This window comes from Numenius arquata, chromosome 2 (assembly GCF_964106895.1).
Source record: "Numenius arquata chromosome 2, bNumArq3.hap1.1, whole genome shotgun sequence".
NCBI lineage: Eukaryota > Metazoa > Chordata > Aves > Charadriiformes > Scolopacidae > Numenius > Numenius arquata.
The window spans coordinates 107010262-107037068 of NC_133577.1; the positions used below are offsets into that span (position 1 = coordinate 107010262).

General features: G+C 38.5%; 1 protein-coding gene across 1 annotated transcript in view; it reads left to right on the top strand.

Moving 5' to 3' along the window:
* The window catches only part of CPED1 (cadherin like and PC-esterase domain containing 1), a 145275-nt gene that overhangs the window by 67309 nt on the left and 51159 nt on the right, over positions 1-26807 (top strand). The window contains exons 12-16 of the mRNA XM_074168371.1: positions 931-1100; positions 4678-4745; positions 5078-5122; positions 6992-7178; positions 8433-8601. Coding sequence (XP_074024472.1) covers positions 931-1100; positions 4678-4745; positions 5078-5122; positions 6992-7178; positions 8433-8601 — 639 coding nt within the window. The remainder of the gene's footprint in view (positions 1-930; positions 1101-4677; positions 4746-5077; positions 5123-6991; positions 7179-8432; positions 8602-26807) is intronic.

Sequence of the window (26807 nt, forward strand, 5' to 3'; positions counted from 1 at the left end):
CCCCCCACTTCTTCCTTCCCCCTAAAAGAGGAGAGAGGAGGAGAAAGAGATAAGGAGATTCAGAAGTTTAGAATGAACTAAACTACTTTAATGAAGAATTAATATTAAAATAAAAATAAAGAAGAAAATAATGAAATAGATACAATATATACAAAACCGTATCAAGCTCCCAGGATGACAGTCACGTCACCGGCAGGCACTGGGGAAGTCCCAGACTGGACTCAGTGATGGATGGGAACTGGATTCCGGCTCTGGAGTCAGGAACACATGGATCGGGACCAAAGGCAGATGAACAGACAGAGTCCTCTCTGGACGTCGGCCATCGCAGGAAGGGGCTTGACCCTTTGATCCCTCAGGTTTTATACTGAGCATGGGGCAGATGAGATGGAATACCCCAGTTGGTCAGGTTTGGGTCACCTGTCCTGTCCACTCCTCCTCACTGATGTGACCCTTCTACGTTTTTTCCGTTTCCGACCCTCTAAGGATCAATTAATGAAATGGGCTGACCTTGGTTGTTATAGCAATAAGTATAAGCAAAGGCCTCTCTGCATACCATTCCTTGGCATGGAGCACAAACATTGGTCTTATCATTCTGAGAACGAGCAGTTTTCTCCACAATATGCCGTTAATTTCAGAGAGTTAGAGGAGGCCTAGCTAGGATGTAAATTTACAGAACAGAAAATTGGTTCAGTTTTACTTCAAACCGGGACAGGAAGTCAAATCAGAGGCAAAGGCATTAGCCTTCCATGTAAATACTAGTAATCCTGATTTGCAAGGCTGGGCGAGACAATCATTTTCTACACATGCGGGAAAGAGCATTAATATATATCCATCTGTATGGTATATACACTGTCTTGTGATCATTTCACACTTCTTTGCATTTTACAAATATTATAATCTGTAGTCTCTAATCAATGTCTCTCTTCTCAGCTTTTCCCTTCTCCTGCACCCAAGATTCAAACTTTACTGCGTGACCTTTACCATGTGGTAGACCCAATGAGGCGGCTTGGTTCAGTCCTGACTGTGCATTGGTTGCTTTCCAGTTTACTTGAACAATTCCAGTTCATGAATAAAGAGGCACATCCTAACCTTTCAGAATGGTAAGATAACTATTACATGATATGTTGAGGATAGTTTCTCAAATTGTATTGATTGCAGTAGCTTCAGTGAGCATCATAAAATTTAATCCTTCAATAGATGTAGGTAGGTTTATAACATTTGAGATGAAGGTCTGTAATCCCATCACGGAGCACAGTCAGCCATTTTGCCATTAGAGATGTAGCTAGGTTTCTACATAGGACAGTTTTGTCTCTTTGCTTCTCTTTCTAAGGCAGAGGGCTCTGGCTTAAAAAAATTAATTGGAGTTACAGTAATTTTTTTTATAATAAATGTGAAGTAAATTAGGTTGCTTCTGAACAACTGGAAACTCAAAATTAGGAGTGCTTACCAGGATTAAGACTGTCTTTTAATTTATTCACCAATTAAAAGCAAAACTGTAAAGAAAATATAAAGTTTCAGGGGAAGATTTTTCCAAAAGGAACTAATAATTTTGAGTGGCTCTAAATTTTCTGTCCAGCAAGATACAGGTCAAAGAGCATAATACTCTGAGAACCTCATTTTAACTCTTTTTGAAAAGCTGGAAAAATATTGTAATGACGAGGTTAGATACACTGAGCTTCTGGCAAGGAATTTTAACTTTCATAAGGAGGGAAGGAGAAAGGAAGAAAGAAAGGGGGAGAGGGAAGAAGAAAAGTTGTGGTATGCTATATTTTTATTATAAAATTTGTAAAAATGTGTTTTCTGTACTCATTATCTCTTGGCTAATGACGTTTCATACACATGTATGCCACACTTCTTTACTGACTACAGGCATATATGATTTTGCAAACAAAGGCTTGTGAACAGAGGTGCATCAGACAATGTGGGTGCTCCATGCCGCTGAGTTTCAAGTTAAATGCGTGAATGACATTCTTTTGTGCATTTTGCTGGGAGAATGCCATAATGACTATATAAGGCATTAATTTTGTTCCTCATTGCATGGGCGTGGCTTTCAGCAAGTCAATAGTCATCTGTATCTTTGTTTGCCTAGCTATAAAGTGGAGCTTAAACTTTACCACCGTGCTAGGTAACTGTTTATTAGTGTTTTGAAAAAAAGCAGTTCCATGAATGCAGTAAGTGTTATTGTTGTTACTGCCGGCCACTCCATGAAAAGTAACTCAAAGATGCAGCTGCTTGCATTCATGTGTAAGCCCTTGCCCTTTTGCCAAAATATTTAGGTTTGCATATCAAAGCATACCAACCTTTAGCAGCTTTCTGTTCTAATCTAAGCTGTGCCACTCACTCACTTGAAGCAAGCCCCTTGGCCTCTTTTTTTTTTTTCTTATTGTATGTGTATAAATATGTAGAAGTACCATGACCTTTCTCCAGGGCATAGGCCAGTCTGCTTCTTTGCACTGTGTTTTTCTGCAATGGCTAAGCTAATAAAGCCATTCTGTTCATTCACTATATAAAATACCATATGTTTTGACATTGCGGAATCAATGATGGTGATGCATGTGTCAGATATGCATGTAATTATACTTAATTGCAGGGAAGAAAGAGCTTAGTAGAGCTTACTCCCCAAATAACTCAGGTATGCAGTCCAACCAGACAACATACTTTATGGGAAAAATAGTGACTTCTGACTTAGGTCTTGTACAGTTATTCTGTTCACTGAGCATGAATCCATACGATGGAGACAGGATTTAAAGAAGTCTCCTGGTCTTAACCCATTTCATCTACATGACTAATATTGAAACCTTAAATGGTATTAGTGAACTCTCCGAATTCCTTCCACAGGAGAAGCAAGAAGAACTCTAGAAACTCATCTCAAACTATAATGAAATGGTTACAGCCTAGGTGAGAATGACCACCTCAGATGTATTGGTATAATATATGACAAAGTTAAGGAGTGGTACTACCTACCATGTGCACTGAAATCCATTTTCTGTGTTATTTGATTGTTTGTGCACTGTTTTTCAACTTTATGCAGTTTCAATTGATATGACTAAGAGTGGCATCATTACTGTCTTTTAGAACAGGGGCTGTGAAGTACAGTGACAAGTATGTTTGGCTGTGTCCAGACAGCAGGGTAGCATGGGAGAATCAGATTAATGAGAAAAGCTAACCCTTCTGTATTTGCATAAGACAAAAGCCTAAGCAGGTCAATGAAATTGCAAATGCTTTTATGAAATAAAATTATATCTTTGGAAAAGTGCTGGCCACACTGTAATCTGAGTGTCTTTCTGTAAATACTGTAATTTGAGTATCTTTCTGTACTAACATTTCTAAATATTACATTTTGATACCCCCCTGTAATTGCATAGAGTTATTATATGTCTCTTAATGTTTTCTGATGATAATTACAATCCCTTTACAGAGTTGACACGTACAGATCACACCACTCATTTGGAAGCTGGGGCCTTGCAGTGGTGGTGGCTGCCATATTTCGGAGCTTTCCTTTGGCTAAGCCAAAGTCTGACATGTTATAGAGTTAATAAATCTTATTTTCACCTTACGGTAGGGTTTGGGACTGGGCAATCAAAAAGGAGCAGAGGAGAGAAAAAAATGTATTTGACAGGTGTTAGCCATGACCTCCTTGGCAAGCAGAAAGAGAGGTGCAAAATTACTTATAACTTGGAAAACAAACTGTCTAAAAGTTTGCTAAGTGCCTCCTTTGAAGGAGGTCATGAATGTGCATGAAATTAGGGTGGTGTCTAGACACTGCAAGCTCAGAACTACATTTTCATGCACACACAGAGACACACGGATCTGCCAGCTGCTTCTTTCCTTATCTCATTGAGATAATGCAGAAATCTCTGTTTTATTATTGGACAGTTTACCTTTTACCATGATTGACCTCAATATTGCTTTCAGCGGCTCCTGTTGAAACATTAGTGATAGCTGATTGCACAGAACAATATTGCCACCTCCCTTCCTTGGCACAGAAAGTGACTTTGTGTCTTTCAAAATCCAAACTGAATGGGCAGCAGTATCTGGGAAGAAGCCGCTTTATGAGAATTTCTATGGAAAACACTGAGAGGAAAACACGAAATGGTAATGGACCTCTGAAAAAAGTCTTATCAGCCAGAGGTCCAGTACATGGATTGGAGAGAAACCTACTGCCTTTTTTCTACTATGCTACCAAAATGCTATATGAAAGAAAAAAGTCTGTGGAGTTAGCAATATGGACACCACTAACATGTTAATGAATTGTTGCAATTGTCTTTTTTCACTGAGGATTTATATATATATATAATACACACACACACACAGAGGACGTTGATCATGGTTTTTTTTTTTTTTTTACTTAACAAACAAATCAAAACAGATAGCTGTTCCATTATATGAATTCATGCTTCCTTTTCCCAGCAATTCAACTATGTTTCGAAATTTATTTCTGGGTTGTTTTTTTTTTTCATGTTATATGCTACTTTTATTATAGAATGTGTGTTTTCTCTCACTTTCATTCAGATAATATTGCTAATGCTGGGAACATGAATCCAGAACGTTCATCTTTCCATGGAGAATATTAAAATACCATGTTCCCTGGATTGCCATATAGAAATTTTTGAAAATTTTCCCATGGTTTCTGTTCCTTCCATTCATGTAGAAATATGTCTGCTATTCAATTGACAGGAATTCTTCCCAAGAAAATGTGAATTCTAAGCAGAATGTTCCGTCTGACTTCAGGAAGAATCATGAAGGTAAGGGATCAGAGTAAGGTCTTTTATATACGGTATGTTTTCCCTATTTCTACTACTTCTGATACCATGTATGATTTAGATTACGTTGTTTTGCATTCCAGCTGGAAGGTCTTGGCTTACTACATATAAAAGACCAATTTCTTCCTTATCTGTGTAAGTTGTTCTGCTGAGCCACGAGCAGTGCTCATGAGCCTAAAGCAAAGATCTCATGCTGAAAAGAATAAAAGTGCACAGTATTTTTTATAATTGACACAATGAGGGTTCCTTCTTCCATAGGGTTTTGAATCAGTCTTAGAGCAGAAAATTACTAATTGTTTTTGTTTATCTTTCAGCATTGCATTATTCCAGTAAGACTAAAGAAAGACAATGCAGTTATGGTAAGTCAGGGTCTTTCTAGACCGCTAAAGGGGAAGAAGAGTGATTACTTGAACAAATTTCTTGGGGTTTTCTACATAACCATTCAGTGAATGGAGTGCCTGTGGGCTGTTATGTTAAAATAAAAAGGATTTTTAAGTAGCAAAAATGTTTATGAATCACTCGATAATCAGGCTATTATGTTCAATAAGCCTCAAGCACAAAGTTAAACATTGCTATGCATGCATATTAATGTTAGTATTCCAGTACTCATTGATCCCTTGCCGTACTTCAATAGACTTTTGCCCCTTAGTTCCAAGAACCTTAGCATACATTTGTTCTTGTGGAATAATAACCTTTAAACTTGTATGGAGTTCAATCATTCTTGTGTAAGGCCAGTCTTCAGCTCAGTGGTGGAGTTTTAAAGAGCTGCTTAAGAGATTAAGAGTTTTTCTAAAATATCTGCTTGTAGGAATATTTAAAGTATATTTAAAGATATGTAAAGATTTAAAGTATATTTGCCTTTGGTGGGAGCACTGCTTTCTGCTGCCTTCCTCGCTGACACATTATCTGAGAAGCTACTTTATAAATGTTAAACAATTTCTCGGTGGTGGAAGGGGTTTTCTACTCATTGAGCCTCATTTCCCCTCTATTACTGATCTCGTGGTGCCTCCAGGAACTCCTCTGTGTCAGTCAGAGGCCAGAAAGGCTCCTGGGCTGGCTGACTGGCATCACCATTCTGATTGCTTGATATTTGATTTTGAAAATTCCTCCTCATTTTTAAGCTACTAGTGAGATAACCTTTCTAGGTACGGCATACAGGATCTGGAGAACTGTTTATACTCATCTGCAGGATTTTTTAAAATACCTTCTGTGTGTCTATTTATAAGCCTCTGCTTACCTACAAATCTAGTCCAATTTCTGTTCTTCCACTGGAATAACTTCCTTTACATTTTAAATCCATGCAAAAGAGTGCTGAAGTTGCCCTGCTTTGTTTCTCAAGGCATATATTATGAGATAGAAAAGGCCCACATAGAACGGTTTGCATCCTTCATGACCCTTATAAACCATTTTTTAAGCCACAAGATTTTTCAGGTATTAGAGTAAAAGAGTTTCCTGGCTGGAGTATTTTCTAAAGTACCCAGTTTTAAGCACATACTAGAGAATATATGTGGAAATCAAGTTTTGAATGTGTAATTATACTGTAAATCTGAATCCAATAGGTTGGATTAAAATATTTGTCAAAAGTGGGTTGCCAGCAAATAATTCTCATGAGTCATTTGGCAAACACTACAAAATAAAGGATACATTTGAGCAAATAGGATTTGATTGTGGAGATTTCATACACAGGCAAGGAGCTGGAATTTGTTGATTTAGGAATTTTAATAAAACATTCTTCCAGCTGTACTGCAAATGACCCTATGGGTCTACATACCTACATGTGACTTGATCTTATGAACAGTAAGAGTGTGTCTTACTTATTTTGATTTTTCTTGGCAATTACACATGTACATAAACCCTGTACACAGGCTGGTACCTAAGTAGGTTATGAATTTTGGCCTAACTCTTCTTTAAGTTTCAGTTAACCAACTGGAGACAGGATCTCTCAGACCTAATCCTTGCATTTTCAAAGGCTTACTCAGACTTTGAGTTTTGAGACTTTGACTAGAGTCGTTGGGCGCTGAATGATTAAAATCCCTCCAGGGTCTAAAAATTTCTCTCAAGTGCTAATACAAACTCCATTAAGACCTTGCAGCAGGATTATCAGTCTCAGAGTGACCAGGCATTAAAAATCTTGCCACTGTACATGTTATCAATCTGCCAGAAGTTGCATGTTACTTAAAAATGTTCATACATTTCACAGTTTTTTCTTTGATGCCTTCTTGGAACAGATAAAGATACCCTATCTCATATCAGGCAGATCTTCACCAGTCCACAGCTGGACTTGAATCCTCAGTTTAACCCAAAGATCAAAGAATACTACGCAGAAGTCCCATTTGACATGGTGACAGTGAAGATAGGAGCAGAACCCTCTAACTGTCAATGCCAAGTACACCTTGATGAGAAGAAAGGTCCCAGGTATGAGTGACAAAAAGAGTGTAAAAACTAAAAGTGTCCTTAATTTTGGAAATATGCCAGAATATTACAGATTTTTTTGTGTGTTTCCAAAAGCACAGAATGCCTGTAGATTAGTCACAGGAAAGTTCAGAGGGAGTTCAGCACTCAGCTATTTGTATTTTTTGTCGAAGTCCTGAAGGCAATGGTAGTATGTTCTCAAGCCATAATTAATCCTAGTTTTACAGAGCGCACAGTTGCTAGCATCTCCCCCAGCTTCTCCAGTCACTGACAGCATCAAAGCTGGGTTGGAAGAGACCATTATTACACTGCACACAGCAGACAGCAAAGAATTTGAGCTTTCATATCCAAGCTTTGATTGTGCACTGTGGCCTAAGCTACTGCCCTGCTGGGCTTGGTCCGTCAGCCAACAGTCTGCTTATGTGGGTCAGAGTAGGGCAGCTGGGATCAAAAGAAGAAATAAATTCAAGTTCACTCATTCAGAATGATCCATTTTCATCAGAATTATATGAGATTGTCATAGAATCATAGAATCATTTAGGTTGGAAAAGACTCTTAAGATCATAGAGTCCAACACTGCCAAGTCCACCACTAAACCATGTCCCCAGGTACCACGTCTTTTAAATACCTACAGGACTGGTGACTCAATCGTTTCCCTGGGCAGCCTGTTCCAACGCTTGACAACCCTTTCGGTAAAGAAATTTTTCCTACTATCCAATCTAAACCTCCCCTGGTGCAACTTGAGGCCTTTTCCTCTCATCCTATCGCTTGTTACCTGAGAGAAGAGACCGACCCCCACCTCGCTACAACCTCCTTTCAGGTACTTGTAGAGAATGATAGGGTTTCACCTCAGCCTCCTTTTCTCCAGGCTAAACAACCCCAGTTCCCACAGCCGCTCCTCATAAGACTTGTTTTCCAAACCCCTCTCCAGCTTCATTGCCCTTCTCTGGACACGCTCCAGCACCTCAGTGTCTTTCCTGTAGTGAGGGGCCCAAAACTGAACACAGTATTTGAGGTGCTACTGCCACTGAAGCTGTTTTCACTAAGTTTCTCTGTCAGTATTTTGTCTTCCTGAAAGAACTGTGATTTGTTACAAATCTTATTTTACGTTGCTTTTTATTTAAAATCATATGTATTTTGTAAGAGAAGGTAAATGTTAGAAATAGAAGCCTCAAGGAGCAAGTTTAGCTGCCATAGATAGAGTAAATATTTGTTTCTTTAGTCTTCATTCCACTTCTTTCCTGTTTTGCCTTGCAGTGTTGCTAACTACCCCCTTGGCCTTGGATTGAACAAAATCGTTGTTCTTGTAACAGATGATTCGCAGCCCAGCCCTCAGGTGGTGAGCAGCTACAAAATCACCATTTATCGAGAGGACCGACCTAGTCTGCCTTTGTTTGATGACTATATGATGTGTGGGTTTGTGCAGGTATTGTTTTTATTTTCTTTTGCTACACAAAGTAATAGTGAATTTAACTGGTTTCTGTTCATCCTATGGTATAAATTAGGGTACATGGGCCAAAGCTGGTGTAGAGCCAGTTTTGGTGAGATTAGAATCTGAGTTCTAAATGCTATAATTGTATGAAATACAGAATTTACACAACATTTTGGATATAAAAAGTAAGTACAGTGCAAGTACCTATTATAGTTATCATATATTTGACAGCTCTGGGTTAATTAATCGTTACTTTTGTCAGCCAAAACCTTACCCGTCAGAGAGCTGTTCTTTGCTTGTGAGAAAACAGTCCCTCTGTATTGTGCAGCAGGCAGACTGCAGTTTTTATATCTATGACATTGGAAACATGAAATCCTTTTACCAGGAAATATATTTATGATGACGGTGTGTTTATCAATGTTCAAGACAAATGCTGCTAGACGAGTCATGAATCAAAAGGGTTTATTCGAGAAGAGCAACAAACACAATGGAAAAAAACATCCTTTGGATGATTCCAAAGGAAGGGATGATTATCGCTTACATCATATTTGTCCACATGTAAGTTTGGGAATACAAATAAATTACTCCTAACAAATAATAGTCCTTAAGAAGCAGTGGGTCTCTTGAATGAAAAAAAGGGTGAGAGTCTGTCTGATCGGGCTAGAAAGAGTCTGGGGAAGGGAAGCTCAGGCTAAATTAGATACAAAATTGGAATAAAGATAATGAAATAAAGGAACAGTGAAGTTTTCAGTTAGTGAGACTGTGGTGATAAAGATATTCTTTGTAAGATAAAAAACCTAGGACACAGGCTGGAGCAGAGCTGTTTGAATTCCAAAGTTTGAGGACTAAATGTTGGTACTTGGTACAGTGGGCAAAGATAAGCCAGTCAATTCAAAGAGGAAAATGACATGGTAAATCATAATCAAGGGCAGTGCTTTTGTCTACAGGATTTTAGGCAGATTAAAAAGTTTGGTGGGTTAATTCTAAATATTAGAGCATCCTGAAGGAATGTATTTCATCACAATTAATTCTGTAACCAGGAAGCAGGATTTTCAAAACCATAGTGCTGAAACTGTCGTCCATGCTCATGTCAAATGTATAATCCTATCTTTATTTCTCTTTATGAAGATGTTCATGTATCAATATATCCTTTTTGTAAAACTTATTTCCCTTCTCCAGTTTCTTTCTGTATACTGCAGAAGAGATTGGGAGACCAGGGTGGGAGAAGGCAAAGCATTTTATGAGATGGGACAGATCAAGATAGATTTTTTTTTTATGTTTGTGGAGAAATAAACACTGGGGCTTAAAACAGGAGCCAAAGAGATTATAAATGTTGATAGCAAATTGTAGGTTGACAATAATTATCTCAATCTGTGAATCAGAACTGTCAGAGAAAATGTATGTAGTAGTCATAGCTTACTGACTGCTGATCTGAATACCTGATTATGGCACCGTCTGGCCCTCTGCTTGTTCTTTGTCTCTTCTCTTACACTTATCTTATGAGCTCAAAAGGTCAAGAACCATCTTCTTGCTCTTTGTACTGGCTCAGCACTAGATCTAGTAGTTGTTACAGTAAAACAAGTAAGAGTAAAAACATATAATACCTAAGATTTCAGTGTAGGTGTACAGCAACTTGCCTGACACCTTAGGTGTGAATTAGTATGAAAAGGAGAGCAGCAGTAGGTTGAGCTTGAGTTATATTACTAGGAGAGCACGCTGGCTGGAAAAATGTGAGGAAATCTCCTCTTGTTGCCCAATTTGGGGCATGTATCTGGGTGTAAGAACAGGAATTCAACCTCATACACATCCTCCCACACTAGAATTTACACTGTTGTTAATGTTTTATGATAACATTTTTGAGACTGAGTATGAATCTTTGAAGCCCTCTGAAGGCAAAGAGATCTAGAAAGATAAAAATGAAAAGTGTTTTAGAAGTTCCTTTTGATTGAGCTTGGTTTTCTGCTCATCTGTGAATAACTGCTCTCTAATTAATATAATTGTTCAGAGCTAGGGAGGACTTCAGGAGTTTAGAGTAAAAATGAGATGAAAAGCATTCTTGTGGTATCTAATGAGGGCTGTGAAAACAGAGTATGAGATTCTAAACTAACGGTTTTTTAGATATGTTAAAGGCAAACTTATCAGAGAGTGCAATTAAAAACAAATGAAGGCTGGAGCTGGAGATAGAAATGGCATTCTTCAACACTCAAAAGCCTGCATTTTTTCACCTTTTCCCTATTTGCTAGAACAGAAATTACTGCTGTTTGCTTAAAGTGATGTTTTTTATCAATACAAAACTCAGGTTTTAAATAGTATCATTAAATTTTGCTTTTCATACCAGAGAACATTATGCACTTTTGCAGGGTGGGTTAATACACCCTGATCAATGGCATGAATGCTTGTTCTCTTAGTAACAAGACACCTGTTTTAGGAGCAAAAGGATAAATACAGCGTGAACTGATGGAGTCTCCTTTGGACACTCGACTAGGCACAACTGGGATCACACATGGGGAGAGAAAGGTCACTGACAGTGGTGTGGTCTTTCTCACAGAAGGCTTCAGTTAAAATTCTAATCCAGCAATTTTTTTTCCTGACTTTCTTTTATGTTTAATCCCATTAGGATATTCAGGTTTCACTGCAAGATGATACTATAAGGAAGGTTACAATAAAAAGACAGAGTGCAGGATGCTGTTTCCAGTCTTCTAACAATCCTCATGCAGTTGAATAATCCTGGATTAATTTCAAAGCTATTGAGTTAAGAAGTGTGTGGTTCCAAGCTTTGCAGCCCCTAAAAGGGGAAAAAATATATCCCTCTCTACTTTTTGATAGCAGCTATAATATCCTCATTAAAACCAAATTAGTAGGGAATAAACTGTGGCAGCACCATAGCACCTACAGCAGCTTTGGGTGTCTTTTATTGTGTGTTCTGCATTCTCACAGTATTGCTTGGACTGCAAATGGAGAGGTTATTGGTTTGTGCTTTAACTTAATTTTGTGCAATTATTGACAACATTCAAATTAAGTGTCCTTGAGAGAAATGGTGCCGTTTCATTATCACCTGTGGAACTGTTATACCAAGATAGGCAGAATACAAAGCAAGCGGCAAAAAATGGTGAGCTCTTAAGACAGGGGTATCAGTATTACTCTCAAGTGAAAGATTCCAGACTACGTACACACTGTCATAAAGGACAAATATTTTATTCATTCTTGCATTGTCCATTATCTTTAAAATGCAAACAAATTTATCTGTGCCTCACTTGAAATTTGTGGATGCTGTGTCTTTGATTGTTAATCTTTGCCTAGTTGCAATCATGGAAAGTAACTGGTGATGTGCTTAGGGAACCTTGTGTGATACTGTGAACTTTTGTACCTATAGTGTCCTGCTGCCACGTTTCAGGTTTGTTGTTGGGTTTTAGTTTGTTTGGGGTTTTTTTTGTATCTTAGTAGTACAGTTATTTATCTGGTTTTGCATTTGCTTCGTGAGTAATGGGTAGCTAATTTTATAGCTGTAGTGTGTATCACTCTCTTTGTGCAATACTTTCCCGAATCCGTGCAGTGCAGTGGGCTGATGCTCTGGCTGTCCTACAGCTTTCTCAGGTCTGAGAGAATGGACTCACAGGAGAACAGCTTTAGAAACTTTCCCAATTTTTATAAACACCGTATTCTTAAGTACGATTATCTCTTTTATTTTTATAAACCCTTTTATCATATTCATTTCCTAGAGTTCAGATAGCATAAGAAGTCCAACAAAGCTGATAATGAGATACTGGTATAGCATGACTGTGTAACACCAAATGGCTGCAATGCAGCTGGCAACAAGATGACAGCAACAAGATGTTGATTTCTCTTTCTGTCTGCTAAACTTCCATTGATGAAAAAACAATTAAGACCTAGGCCTAATATAATAACTTTATTTAATTTTACTATAGTCTCTGAGGGGTAGAGATGAGAAAACCCTTTAGAAAAGAAGAAACCTTAAAAAAAAGAAAAAAGATGAGAATACTTATATTTTTTCCACTCAAGTTATAAATTTCCCAAGGAAAATAAAATAATTTTATTTCATTTTAAACTCCATCCTATTACAGTTGCAATGCCTTTCATGTCATACAGTACAAGTAAAAACTGTCAATTATAGAAACATGAATTAACTCTTTGCTTAGTGCTTTCATGCAAAGATTTCAAAGAACCTTGCAAATATTAAATAATTTTTTTTAAAAAAAAGCTTAGGAGAGAAACAAAGAACTTGCCCTGTAGTAGGAAAGGCTTGAAACACATTAGTCTCTTCTGTATTTCCCATTAGCTTCATTAGATTCAGTGTGATCCCCATCACAGACCACCCATCTCTTCTGTCCTTAGGACATGGGGATGCCATGTGCAGACTCAGGTTTTGAAGTGCTTGTTTGTAGTAGCTGCTGACCTTCTTGGCAATTCTGGGTTTGAGTGTCTTGCTTGCAGACACATAGAAAACGCATCTCTGGAACTGAATATACAGCCTCATTATTTCAGCAACCAGACTCTACCCTATTTGCAGTTCGCTTACTTCCCTTTCATAGAATAAAAGAATATCCATTATAGGAGCAATCAGGCATTGCATTCTTTAGTCTTTTCAGATCTAGAGCAGATGAGAATTTTTCCAGTGGTTTTGAGTTTTTCAGAAAACAACAAAAAATGCCACAAACTTAAAACAAAAATAGTATGAGTCCCTGTTTTTTTTTTCTTTTTCTGTTTTTTTTAAAGCTTTCTTATTATGGAAAATATGTAAAGAAAAGCATATTCATTCTTCAAAAGAAGATATTTTGATTCAAAGAGGGTTATTTGATGAAAAGATATTAAAATTTGAAAATTATATTTTATGACACAAATGACATAGCTGTTAAGTTTAAGATTTTAGCTATTGTGCAGTCCAGAATGCTAACTCTGTTTTCAAGGAGGGAGTGGCTGGGACAAGCAAAAAGCCCATTCATTATTAGATCTCAAATATTCAAGTCTATACTCTAAATTTTCTTCAGAAACACTGTAGAGAGCATAGCATGACAGTAATTTTTTCCAGGAGCAATGCCAACTTAAGCTTCCCTTTCCTTGCCTGCAGCTACTCGTGAACCAGATGGGAGAACTTTTTTTTTTTTTCCTAAATGGACTAGTTTCTAGGATAAGGTTCCCAATCTCTGTATGTAGACACAAGGGAAGGGGTAGGTGCAGGGGCAAGAGTGAACAGTTGAGCACAGAAGAGTGGTAGTGGGTGCTGTTAAAGGCAGCTTTTGCTTTCTTTGTGAAAGAAATTCACATGGAGATTGGTTTAAAGCTCTCACGAGTGAATAGTTATAGTCATGCAGAAAAAACCCAGAGGCTTGGTTTTAAATGAGCGGGAGCTTCATGTTTAGAAATTGTAGAAGTGATTTATGGGTGAAAACACACAAAACACCTGAAGTACATTTGCATTGCTATTAATCTACTAAATAAAGCATAAATTATTTTGGGTTTTGTGTGCCTGCAACCCATTCACCAGGAAAGACAAAGCAGTATTCACATAACCTTGAGGAGCAAATATGTAGCAAACTGAATACGTTGTTAAATTGGAGGCATTTCAGATGAAAGCCACAAAATTAGTAGAGAGCTAGTACACAGAGAATGCCATAAAAAGAAAGGTGAAGGCTTATATCTTCAACTGCTGTATGTCAACATAGTTCAATTAATTTCAGAGGAGCAATTCCAAATTACAGTGATGGTATACCTGTCCTGACAGAAACATACGCCTAAATGCTCTTCCATTATATATGCCAGGCAATGTTAGTGAGTGAATTCACTTGCATAAAACTGCTGAAATTGTTAGTAATTTTCCCAAGTATTCATGGCCAAACAACAGCTCAGGAAAACCTAAAGAGTATTTGAAGGGGATTTTAAAATATTTAATGATAAAGGGACTGAACTAATTTACAAGTAGAGGGTTAATTTCTGTGTCAATCTCAGAACAAAATATTTTGTAGAGTCAGCATATTCTGGCTTTGTCAACATCTACATTATCGGGGAGAGAAGGCTTACCACATTTTCTTAATTTTAACAAAGACTTCTGTGATGATTTAAAGCATTGCTTTGTAGATGAGTCAGAGGAACAATTAAGGTTTGTGATGGATCTTCTTTACATTTATGCTGTTCTGAACTCCTTTTGGATCTCAGCATCAGAGATGTGGCTGTTAGGCTGGTATCTTGATCAGCGGGCAGTATCTGCTACTTTAAGGAAAGGTCTCAAAAGATTAACAGAGCACAGACCTGTCCTTTGTGGGAATTAATGTCATGCTCTGGGTTTTCTCTAGAAATCAAACGGTCATTTCTCTCACCTACACAGCTGATTTCATACATAGTCTGCACTATCATCTGCTAATCAAGGATTCCCACAATCACTGTTCACCATCAGACATCTGCCGGGCTCTGAACAGGCCATACAGAGAAAATGGGCAAAATTAGGCATAAGGTGGGAAGAACCAGAAAAAGAATGAGTTTGGCTGTGCTTTTATTTAGGTATCTCTTTCTCTAAGCATGGAATGAAAATTTGCTTTACAGTTTCATCCCGTATCTCCAGTAGGCTGTGCCTGACTAGGACCGTCATCATACCCTCCAGCATTTTGGGGATGTCACATTACCGAGCCCAAACTTTGAGGCTCAGTTCCATGTTGGGTCCAGCTGCCTGGAGAAAAGTGTATAGTCTTCCAGTTTACTGCATTTTGCTTACACTCCTGATTTTATATTGTGCTTAATCTTCTCTAGATAGCTACATTTCCTGTTTAACACGTGATGCAAGATTAATACCAGATACCCTCCAGGAAAACTCTCCAGAAGTATGAGGCAGAGACTGAAGAGAGCGGATGTTTCCATGCAGCAGCTACATTTGTCATTATTACAATGGATTGTACATGGGAAATGGTGTGTTACACAGATCACTGACAGATAACTTGCCACCAGTGCTTTAAGACAATCCATGTGAATGCCGATTTAGTGATTCAACAATTTTAAGCCAATAATGACTGAGATGATGCCAACTAACTAATTTTGTTTATGATCATTAGCCAGAGAAAGTATTAGGTTGCTAAAATAATTAGTCCCTGAAGAGGTAGAATTTTTTAGGCCGCTTTCAGCCTTCATTTTTCCTATGCTCCCTTTCCTTGGGCAGCACTCCTGTAGTTAAGATCTTCCTAAATCAGGAAATCTCTAAATCACCAGTGAATTTATTGACACCAGCTAGTGTTGTTTGTAGCACCTCCTACCTTGCCAGTGGAAAATTTAGTATCTCCTCTCCTTCCTTTCCCTCTTCAGTGTGTTTGCAGTTTAGCAGAGTCTTAGTCGGAACATCCCACCATCCTAGATACTCAGTTAGGTGACTCCTGACTTGAACAGTTATTCTGCTATTATGCTGCCATAGAAAAATGTCATTAGTATATCATTATGTGAGGAACAAAACCATAAAAGATAAAGCTCAATGACCTGACAGTGATTTTTTTGTGTGTTCAGGCTTTTCTCCCCCTTCATACTGATATCATCTCATGGGTGTCCGCAACACATTAAAGGTACAGAAGATGAAGATCTGTCCAGGAAGTAGCCAAGCTGATATTCATAAGTGCATGACTAAAAAATGTTTGGGAGTCAAATTACAACCCCTGTCATTTCAAGTGGTGAACAAGATTCCTCTGGTATTGGTGGGGTGTGTAATTGGACATTTAAGCCTGACAGATGCCTTGCAATACCTGTTCCCTAGGGTGCTGCAGGATGGGGAGATGCTAAGACAGATGCAGTGCTATGGATGCAGATTCTGTAGATACAGTGCTATCTCTGAGTCCATCAAGGACTGCTAGTACAGACTGGACTAGACCCAGTTTTTTCTGATTCCTTGCCTTTAACCACAGGACAGAAATGCCTTTTGAAATAATATCAGTGAACCATTGTGGGTGGCTGTGAAAGGAAACAGGCAACAGTAAATGCTGGGTAAGCAATTCAGTTCCTGGGAGAATACTGTTGTCTGGAAAAGCTTATCAGAAAAGCTGGTTTTATATCATTCTTGTTAGCTATGGGGTTTTTGTTTGCACTGAGTTATCAGGCAATCATCCCACATATTTAAAATTGATTTTTGCTTATGCTTCTATTTTTGCTCTTATTTTGGATGATTTCAGTATAATACAGGCCCAGTAACACCACTGGAATCAATTACATTTTGCTAGAGAACTGGTAGCAGTAACTTCTGCAGAAGACTCCATGTAGCATAGACTTTTTGTGTTTATTCTTGTTTCCTCTCCCTGCCCTCCACAATGATTCTTCCGTGCATTTCTGCATTGTGGCCCAGCTTGGGCAGGAGGGGTACAGCTTGATGGATGGAGGGAAAAGAGGGAGCCACGTGCTCAAATCGCCTCAGCATGAGACCAGCCTAGAGGATGAGAGCTTGGGGAGAATCCTGACCCAGCCTGACTACCCACAGAAGGGTTGCTTCTTTCTGGCTGCCCCTGCCTACAGGAGGGCACTGCTGGAGCCAGACCCTGAGCAGGCAGAGGCAGCTCTGAGCGTGCAGCCCTGAGCCAGGTGCTCTTGAGATGTACCCTGTGTACTGTACTAGTGATATCACCTCATGAAGGCACCTGAGATCTCTGAAGGGGAACAGATGATGGATGTGCTAGGGGACTCTCAGTCACCCTCTAACAGTTGTTGTTTTTCCTTGATTCCACAGGGAACCTAGCTTTAGCTATCTCGTTCACCAATGTGGGCCAAGCTCTTGCTTTCAGACTTTGCACTGCCTACAGTAACTGTACTTAATTAGTGTAATCAGAGTGTAGCCCATAGTTTTTCCATGCTTCCCTTTCTAACTGTGCAACATAAGGATATAAGGATTAACTACTCAGTAAAGTGTAAAGCCTTACAAGTCTTTGGATGAGCCACGTAAGTATGAGAACTGCAAAGTAGCAGTTAGGCAGTTCTCCTTTACCAGCTCCAGGAATTGCAATGACACGCTTAAAAGTACAATAGAAGGAGGTGGGGGGGAAGAAAATGTCATCCAAAGTTTCTGAAGCTTCGCTGAAATATTTAGCTTATGTTTTGGGTAAATAGCTGTGTCAGTGTTTGCATTCTGTCAATGTGCCTGATTCATGGAGGGAAAGTTCATTAATTAGAAATAACTTGCACTGTATGACAGCACACAAAGTGTTATCATCATGATCAGGTGATCAGACTGTCATTTTATAAGTCACAGACAAATCAGTACATGCATATGGGCAAAGTATTTGCAAAATATATGTTGCGCATGCATCTGTGGTTTTTTTTAATGAATGGTCATTGCAGTTTGTACTGGAGCAAAAGTTATTGTTATAACGTTAAACTTCAGTAGCTTTGTGTGACATACCAGGGCTCTGTGGTGCCTCAGTTACATTTTTTTGTGAATGATGGTATTTGTTAAATTGCTGACGTGACAGTAGAGCGCTGTGGAGCTACTTGTGCTGGCTGTGGGCAAGCTGGTGCAAATATAGGTAACACAGAAGGTGCCAGTGCTGCACGGCACCCAGGCTCCATGTTAATTTGGTGCCATGAGCTGTGCATGGTAAAACTGTCTAAAGCCAAGATTAGGGCACAAAAAAGTTGCATGTTGCTTAGTGGACAGTTGTGCAAGTACACCTCAGCTCTTCCAGTTCTGAGAATCTCCAAACAGACTGTCATTTGGATTTAGTAACAGCTTCTGTACCAATTTTTGTGATGTGTATAATAGTAAAAGAAGAGAAAAATATCCTTAATCCAAGCCCTTTGAAAAGGGACAAGACTTCCATTGACTTCAATGTACTTCGGGTCTGACCTAACTAGACTTATTTTGTTAACATGTGGGGTCAAAAAATGAGTCTGCAGAAAATAAAGCTTGCCTACCATCGCATCTCCAGAAATAATAGCTGTGCTTTGATCATCTCAGCTTTTGATGCTGGTGGGAATTGTTGGTGACATTTTGCCATTAGAAAGCTGTGATATGAAGTAGAGGGTATAGGCTGTTATGAAGATGATACAAGGGGAAGACTAATAAGTTGTAGTAATTACTCCATAACTCTTCAGAGTAATTTGTCCTGTCTTTTAATGGTAATCCTGTAATTGTGATTTGGTAAAATAAAAGCAAAAAGGGTAGTTCTGCAAGTCAGCCATATGGCACAATAGAACAATGGAGATTGAAGTGATTTATTGCTGCACTGCATAAAGGCTATCACCTCTTCTGGCTCACAATGCATATTTGAAATTCAGATCGTTTTTCCTGTGCATTATGTTGGTAAAGAGGATGGGACATAACTGAAATCCTGCTGTGAGTTTCTGGCATAGAGGTTTCACCATTTTTGTTCTCATTGAAAGAGCCAAGGATGCCGTGGCACCAAGAATGGGTATCTTACTCAGGCTGCCACACGAAAGCTGGGAAATTGGATAATCCCATGTCTCAGTGAATACTTGAAACAAAACTGATACCTAAAGGTTTTATAACAATATGGAGCAGTCCTTGCATTCTGGGCCTGTCCCAGATAAAACAGGAAATACTCACCCTTCTTTAGAAGCTTGAGAAATAGCGTGCTTTGTGGACTGGAAAAACATAGAAGTCAGAAGTAGTTGCACCTAGATCACAGAGCCATACATGTTTCATAGTTTCATCTATGAAAAATTGTGGAAAGTCAGAATCCAACTTCCTTTCTCAAAGTTCAAGAGGCAAATAAGGAAATCAGTGTTCTTGATTGTTTTACTTTTCTCCTCAGTAGTTTCTTCTTGTAGAATGTTCTTAATTGAGATTCAAAATAGAAAGTTGTTTAACTTCTTAGACAGTTAGTCAAATTCTTTTCTGTATAGAGTTATAAACAGTTTTTACTTTTAAAGAGTGCTGGTATTGGCCTATGTTGCACCTAAGTAAGACAATAAAAGTTTATTGCGTAGCTAGTCATAGTTTAATTGGTCTGATTTTGCATTTATTTAACAACTTGATAAAGAGCAGTAAAATTAATCATTGAGAAGTATTTACCATGCAAGACGAGCATAACATTTGAAGGACAAGCTCCTGCCAAAGTCAGGAAGCCAATTCTCCACTGCTCCTGTTCCTTTTGGAATCAAAAGGATAGATATAAAACACAACCACCAATATAAGACAAAAAAGAGACTCAGATTTGGTACACTTTGCTATGTAAGTATCTTCACTGAGAAAATCAGGTTCACAGTACATATCCATTGCTATTTCTGTAGCTGTAAAATTGTCTGTATCCTACAGAGAACTGTTATTCTCTTTAGCTAACCCTCTACAGTTTGTGTTTCAAAGCTGAAATCCAGGCCATTCACTATTGACAGTTCAATTACTGTATTCTTTTCAGTTCACCTCATACACTGCTCTCAAATTCATCAGAAAATGTGAAATAGCCTGTTGAATTTTCCCCTTGATGATACCACAATAGATGTGAAAGAAGAGCCTTCAGCGTGAGGCTTCCTAAGTGTTAACAGATCATGAAAATTGGCAACAACTGTTGTGCCGAGTATCATAATCTGCAAGAGGAGGGCCAGCAATTCCACAGTGATGAGAAGAGAGTGCTTGGTGTTTGGGCTGTGGTCACATTTGCCTTTCAAGTCATTTGGGCCTCCATAACACACTTTGTGGGAGAAGAAAGCTAATGCAGCTGCCTTTGCTAATCAGTCAGTATGAGCCAGCCCCTCGGGGAGGCAGGCAAAGGCAGATACATACTGAGACACACAATCCTTGCTGATTAACAGTGAAAGCTGGTAAAGTTACTCTCTAAGCCTGTCTGGCCCATCAGCTCCAGAAATGTAATTTAGATGATTATCTACGTGCCCATTAAACCTTGTGACCCATCGCTAGTCTGTTTGAAGTTTGCCTGCTTAAACTTGCTAATAGGAAGAATAGAAGGATTAACTCAGAGGTCATGAAATAAGAGAGCAGCAAAGAAGATGACAAAGGAGCAGAGGAAAACTTCCTACTACATGTATTTGATAAGGAGAAAGAACTACAGTACCACGGTCATCTCAGCAGATATTGTTACTTTATGGAGCGAGTCAGCGATCTGGAATTCAGGGTGTTCAGTACTTTTTTCTGTGTGCTTTCAAACTGTTTTGTTTAGCTGCACAAATAAAATGTGCTACCTGTGTGATAAATGTTGTCAAGTTAGGTGTTTACAGAACATAATGCAACATATCGTAAAAGAGCATGGAATGACTGATGTATGATAAGTGTTACTGATTTTGCTCAGGGTTAGTGTGTGTAGGTATAAACAAGGAAGTACTTAATTTAAATCAGTCACATCAGAGTAGTCACAGGTCAGAATCAAGGCCAGCCTTATTCCCTTTAGGGTGAGAACCTCCAGCCATTGCAGGTGCTTGTGAACTTAAAGTTTATCAATGAAAAGCTTACCCAGCGAATCTGTTTTTTAATTAGTCAAATTTGAAATAAATATAAACATTTATAATTACCTGCATAAATTAGTCACAGAGTGTTGCAATAAAAATGGTGACCGATTAAAACTAAGTTTGTAGAGAAAAAGTGGGATTCATTGCAGAAACATAATGGAATACATGAGTACCTCAGTAAGGGTGTTCCGGGGGTCTGACTAGTTACTGGAAGAAAATGAGCTTGAACTTTAAATAGAGTCTGAAGGTCATTTACCTACTTTTGAATATGCTACCACTCTTGGAATGAATCCTTGCTCTTTTGCTAAAGACACAGTCAACCTACTTGCTGAAAAAAAATTGGTTAGGGGCATATTTCACTGCATTTCAAAGAAGACAAAACCATTTCACTACTGCTATGTCTCGATCCCTAGGTTTTGTAGTATGAGATCTCTTTATAAAGAATTATTGTAGTCTGCTTCACAATACTTTTGGTACACTTATTTATTTATTTATTTATTTATGTGATTTTTGTTGATACAGTTATGATTGAATATATTTCTATTTCTCATTTTATTGTGTTGAACCAACAATATTTTCCAGCTGGAGTCTCTGTACATCTCAGACTCCTTTCATTTACATGCACAACTCTCTATGAGAGAGACAGCAATATGCTAGTGGGGGAAAAATAGAACAGTATTCAGTGCTGGGGTAATTCATTTTGGAACTTGAGACTTATTTTTTTCAGTGTTTTTAGAAATTTGTGTGTGTGTGTCTGATACTGGAAAGTCAGATACTGCTCTGAAGCTGATGTCTATACTTTGTAATAAAATGCATCAATTTTAAAATTCCACTGTAAGAATCGTAGCGAAGCTGCCTTGCACCTTAATCTTGTTGAAGGTATTCAACATTAGTGTCAACCACAGTTGGGATCTTCAGTCTGAAAATGCTAGCCTTCACGTGTTGACCACACTGGCAGTGGTTCTCACTTTGAAAAATATATTTTCCCAAAAGTTTTAGGAAGGAAACAAATTCTATTGCAGATCCTGAGGCTTCCATTGAGTGGCATGTGCTCAGCTGCTTGCAACCAGACTGCTTCAGAGGACAGAAGTTATTCATAAATCTCATTCCATCCGTGTTGTCTGAAAAATAAAGTAGATGCCAATATCTGCTGGGAAGCCTTGTAGAAAACAGATCAAAGGCTTCTGGAGTTTATTTAAGAAGGACCAGTTGTGAGTGGCTTAATGTCTGAGCATGGCATGAAAAGTGAAACAGCCATGACAATGAGCCACCATACACAGAAGTCCTCTGGCTTCAGTAAAGAATTTGAGTAATATGTGATATAGGTGGGCTGGTGTCTCACCCTGTTATTCTGTTATCCCTTTGCCTCTAAATGAGCATTGCCCCCTCTGTCTAACCCTCTGAAAAAGGGGGAAATTTCTGCTCAAAGAGATTGCAGAATAGAGCCTTCTTCAGTTACACACAGTGAAATGCCCTCTGAGTATACGTTGTCTTCTATAGGTCATGTGGTTTAAAGGGTCTATGAATCTGTCACTTAACCTGTGAATTTAGCCAGTGCTCTGGCTACCATTTTTACTTTGAGAGTCTCTCAAAATGAATCACACCCTTCAGAGTATCCCTGTTCCAGTGAGAGAAACCAGCTTATTTTTAATTAGAATCATCTGTTTTATTTATGCATACCCCTCCTATGTTCTGCAGGATGCCTTAATTTATAAAATACTTGGAGATAGCTGCAGAATCTCTCAGTTCTTACCAGTGGTAGGTTGGAATACAAATAGTGCCTGTGCTTTCCTATGGAACCATCACTTTTATGTTTTAGGGATTTCTTTTCTATTTTTTTTTGTTCCATTATTTTCTTCTTCCTTCAGACATTCCCCGTGTTACTGTGTTTTCAGCATGGATGGCAAGCACAACCACAAAAAAGAATTAAAGTCTTAGAAGAACACCAAAAAGGGTTAAAATTTTAAAGAAATGCCTATCCTGTATCTCAAGGTGGACCCTACTCCGTAGTCAGCTCTCTGTTTATCGACCTTAATGGGATACAAAGGCACAAGCCCTTTCCCAGCCATACCATGCTCTGCTGGGAGAAGGATTTAGGACTCTTCCAGTCACTCAGACCTCTTAGCCTGAGTTCCTCCAAGAAAAATAAATGCTTCAGCAGGGAAGTTCCCAACAATTGCTTCTTTAGAAATGAAATCACTTTAGAAAAAGACAGAGGAACTTACTAGGAACTGCCATGTGAAAAGGATCAGAGAGAAAGGGAACAAGGATCAATTGGCTGGACACATCAGAAACCCAGTATCACATCTCATCCCAAGCTGCTGAACCCAAAGAGACTGGGACTGCGCATACTTGCCAGTTCTGTGTAAGTGCTTAGTATGCTGAATATCTTTTTTACACCCTAATGCACCCAAGTGGCACTAGATACCTGTGTTTCAGTACCTTTACCAAACCCTGAATGTTTTTGGCTGGTCACCTGATAGGTTAAGATAATTCCCATGACCTGTTGTTGCTATATGAATTTCTTCTATGAAGCATGTTGTCACAACTCAAAAACCCTACTGATACTCCTTCTTTTCTCTGTCGCCATTGTGTTATACCTTTGCTGGTCCAACAGACTAGTGTTTTTCATGGTATTAAGCTACAGATGACAATGCAAAAAAGGGATTGGAAAAAAATTTCTTGAGGATTTATTTTCTTTTAATTAAAATAAAAACATTCCTAAGTAAAATTATTATGTAGTTTGCCAGCATTATCAAGAGATGCAGTGCTTGAAAGAAAGGTTGCACAACTTTTGTTTAGTGGTTGCTGCTGCCTTTTTTTTTTTTTGAGACAGACCTTTGACACTTCAGAATTTTATTGTGAGAGAGGGTGGATGTGATGGAAATTGGTTATGATGTTACCAAAAATCTCTAAGAGCTGCCAAGTAAATTCTAGGCAAAAGGGAACGCTAACAGAATGCAGGAACTGAACAACAATATGGTGACAGCAAAAAGACTCAGAAAATACTTGAGGAGAGCTCTAATCCCCGTGGCTTGATGAGGTTTCAGAGGGAAAACATGAAGATTTAGTGCATTTTTCTGCAAAGGAGTATGCACACTTAACTTCACACACTGTGGATGTTCCCACTGAAGTCACTGGGATAACTCGTTCTGAATAATACCATATGTCTCCATCTTTGCAGGCCCAAAGACTTAAGCAGAATTTATTAAGTCTGGGATGTGTATAATTGTATCCATGTTCACATTTGTCCAGTGCTAAAACAGGACAGTCAGTACTTACTTATTCCTAAAACAGAAACATAATTGTAGTGCCTATCAATGCTCATGACTTTTGTCTTCTAATTCTTTTTGCTCTTTTTCATGGTGGCATGCTTTGATATTTAGGAAAAAATGACACTGATCTTTAGAAAAATTTAAATAGAGCACTTATTTTTTCCTATGTGAATTATGATATTAGTAATTCAGAGAAGCAAATTCATTGATTACACAGAGCCGTTGATGAATATCAAGGAGTTGCTTATATATGTATGAGGCCTGAATCATCTCTTCTGAACTAGTTTTACACTGGGATTTCCTGAAGTCTTTACAAATTGATGGAACATCATAATCTGCTAGAATATTCAGAATTAACAAAGAAAGAATATATTCTCTTATACTTTCTTCCTTTTTGTCTTTCTGTCTGTGCGTCCATCGGTAATATTTGGTCCCATTGTTTGGGCAAATGTTTGTGGAAAATGTCTGTTAGTTCCACCGTTGATGTCCCTTTCACAATGAAAAAAATGCTAGTCTTCATTGGCTGGTAAAGTCATGAAGTTTGAGCAAATGTTTTGGGGGGAAACAGGCCAAAAGGCATGTCATTCCAGAAAGTACATCTAGTGGATGTACAGTGTATGTGTCCTCAGTTCCCACCAGGCCAGAGTCTTGGTAAGTAGGACAAGTAATCAAAGGACAGAGAGAAAATTGGATTTGTATGTTTTGTGCTGGAGTGACTGAGCTTTTATCTTCTAAGCATCATACCTGGGTAACTACTCAGACCTTAGGTTGTGAATATCTTTTCCACTCATTTAGGAACAGAGTAACAAAATACTCAACTAGCTATAGTTACCTTGCATGTACCTTTAAAATTTCTCCCTAAAAATATTTTACCAGCAGTATTAAATCAAATATTCTCAAATATTCTGTAGCTGTTTTACTCAAGGCAAAAAAGTATATTCAATTAAAGCTTTAGCTGATCAAGTGATAATTGAACCATTTTTTATTTTTAATAGTAAAATGCCTTAAAATATTACACAGTGCACATTATGTATTTTGGCAAATACGATTTTGTTTTGAGCTCAACATGAGCTCAACATGAACTTTCATTTGTAAGAAATCTGCAAGATATTCATTTTTGTTATCAAATCAACCACTCCTCTTACTGTTCCTTTTTGTTTGCAGTTAAATACTTTAAGTTTTCCCTCTGCCAAACCTTTATATTCTTTGCACTGCATGAGTTGACAAGCCTAACCTAGGAGTAAACACCTGGAATCCTCTAACTGATTGTGCAAAGAGAGAAGAGGCTAAACTGAGGTCTTCATGAGGATCTGGAAATCCCATGATACAATTTGAGGAAAAAGTACGCAGCAAGTATTCTGTATTTGTAGTGGATCTTAGGAAAACATCAAAGAAGTGCAGATACATGATGCAGGACTGTCTTTTAATCTTTGCATTAAAATCTTAGGACATGACTTTTCCATTCTTTAAAGGGTGTGGAGCCATTTAGAGCAGTTTGGGTGGTTTTTTTAAGCTAAAATTCAAATCTTGTGGCTGAAAACTTGAAATCTAAATGAAAGCTATAGTCAGGGCCGGTCACGAGCAGAGTCCCTGCCTAGGGATGTACAAGATAGGTCTCTGCAGTATGCATGCTGTATACCACTAAACAAATGGCAGGAACATATGACTCAAGAATTTATTTGTGTTTCAGTAACCTTGAGATCAAAATACTCTAGATGGGTTACAGTGACCAAAGGAAAGCATTACAGTTGTCTATACAAGCAGCAAATTCACTGAAGAGAGTAGCCATGTGAGAGCAATGTCTACAGCAGTAGATCTCAGTCCCTGGCAGGTGCACTTACACTGGTATTTCAGTATTTTATTTCTGGTATTCAAAGCTTCTTGACTGTGATAACCTCTGCCACTGCTGCTCCTTATTCATTTGCGCATTCACTCTCCCACTGTAATAGTCTGACTGCTACAGAGGGTGGAGAAACTAAAGTTCATCTTTAGAGCAAAATTAACAAAATAAAATTAATAACAGTACAAGATTATGCTGCTCTGTTTCTCCTGCCTGAAGTTTTATAGGACTTTTTTTTTTTTTCTTTCTCCCTCCTTTTTCCTTTCAACTTTCTCACTTTTGTCATCTCCTTTGAGAATTCTGCTGTATTTTGTTAGGAGGATGCATATAGGTTGAGGGAATGAGGTTGCGATTTGCTCTGAATGAGCTGATGCTCCCAGGCATCCACCTCTCCTTAGGGAGCAAGCACAACGTTCGTCAGCTCAGTCACCGGTAAAGTTCACACACAGGTTTCACTCTCACAAACCTTCCAGTTCCCCTGTTGGATGAGGAAAGTAGGTGTCAGCGAAACTTTCAAACTTGCAAATAAATTGGGTGTGTCCCAAGCAGAACTGGAAGATGAGTACAAAAGACTGTCAGGTCATCTAGGTCCGGGGGTGAAGCCCAGAGTAGAGTGAACACCTGCACTGATGTCCTTTTCCCCTGGTTGAAGACAGGATTACTGCGTTCTTAGGTATTGCACCAAATCATTG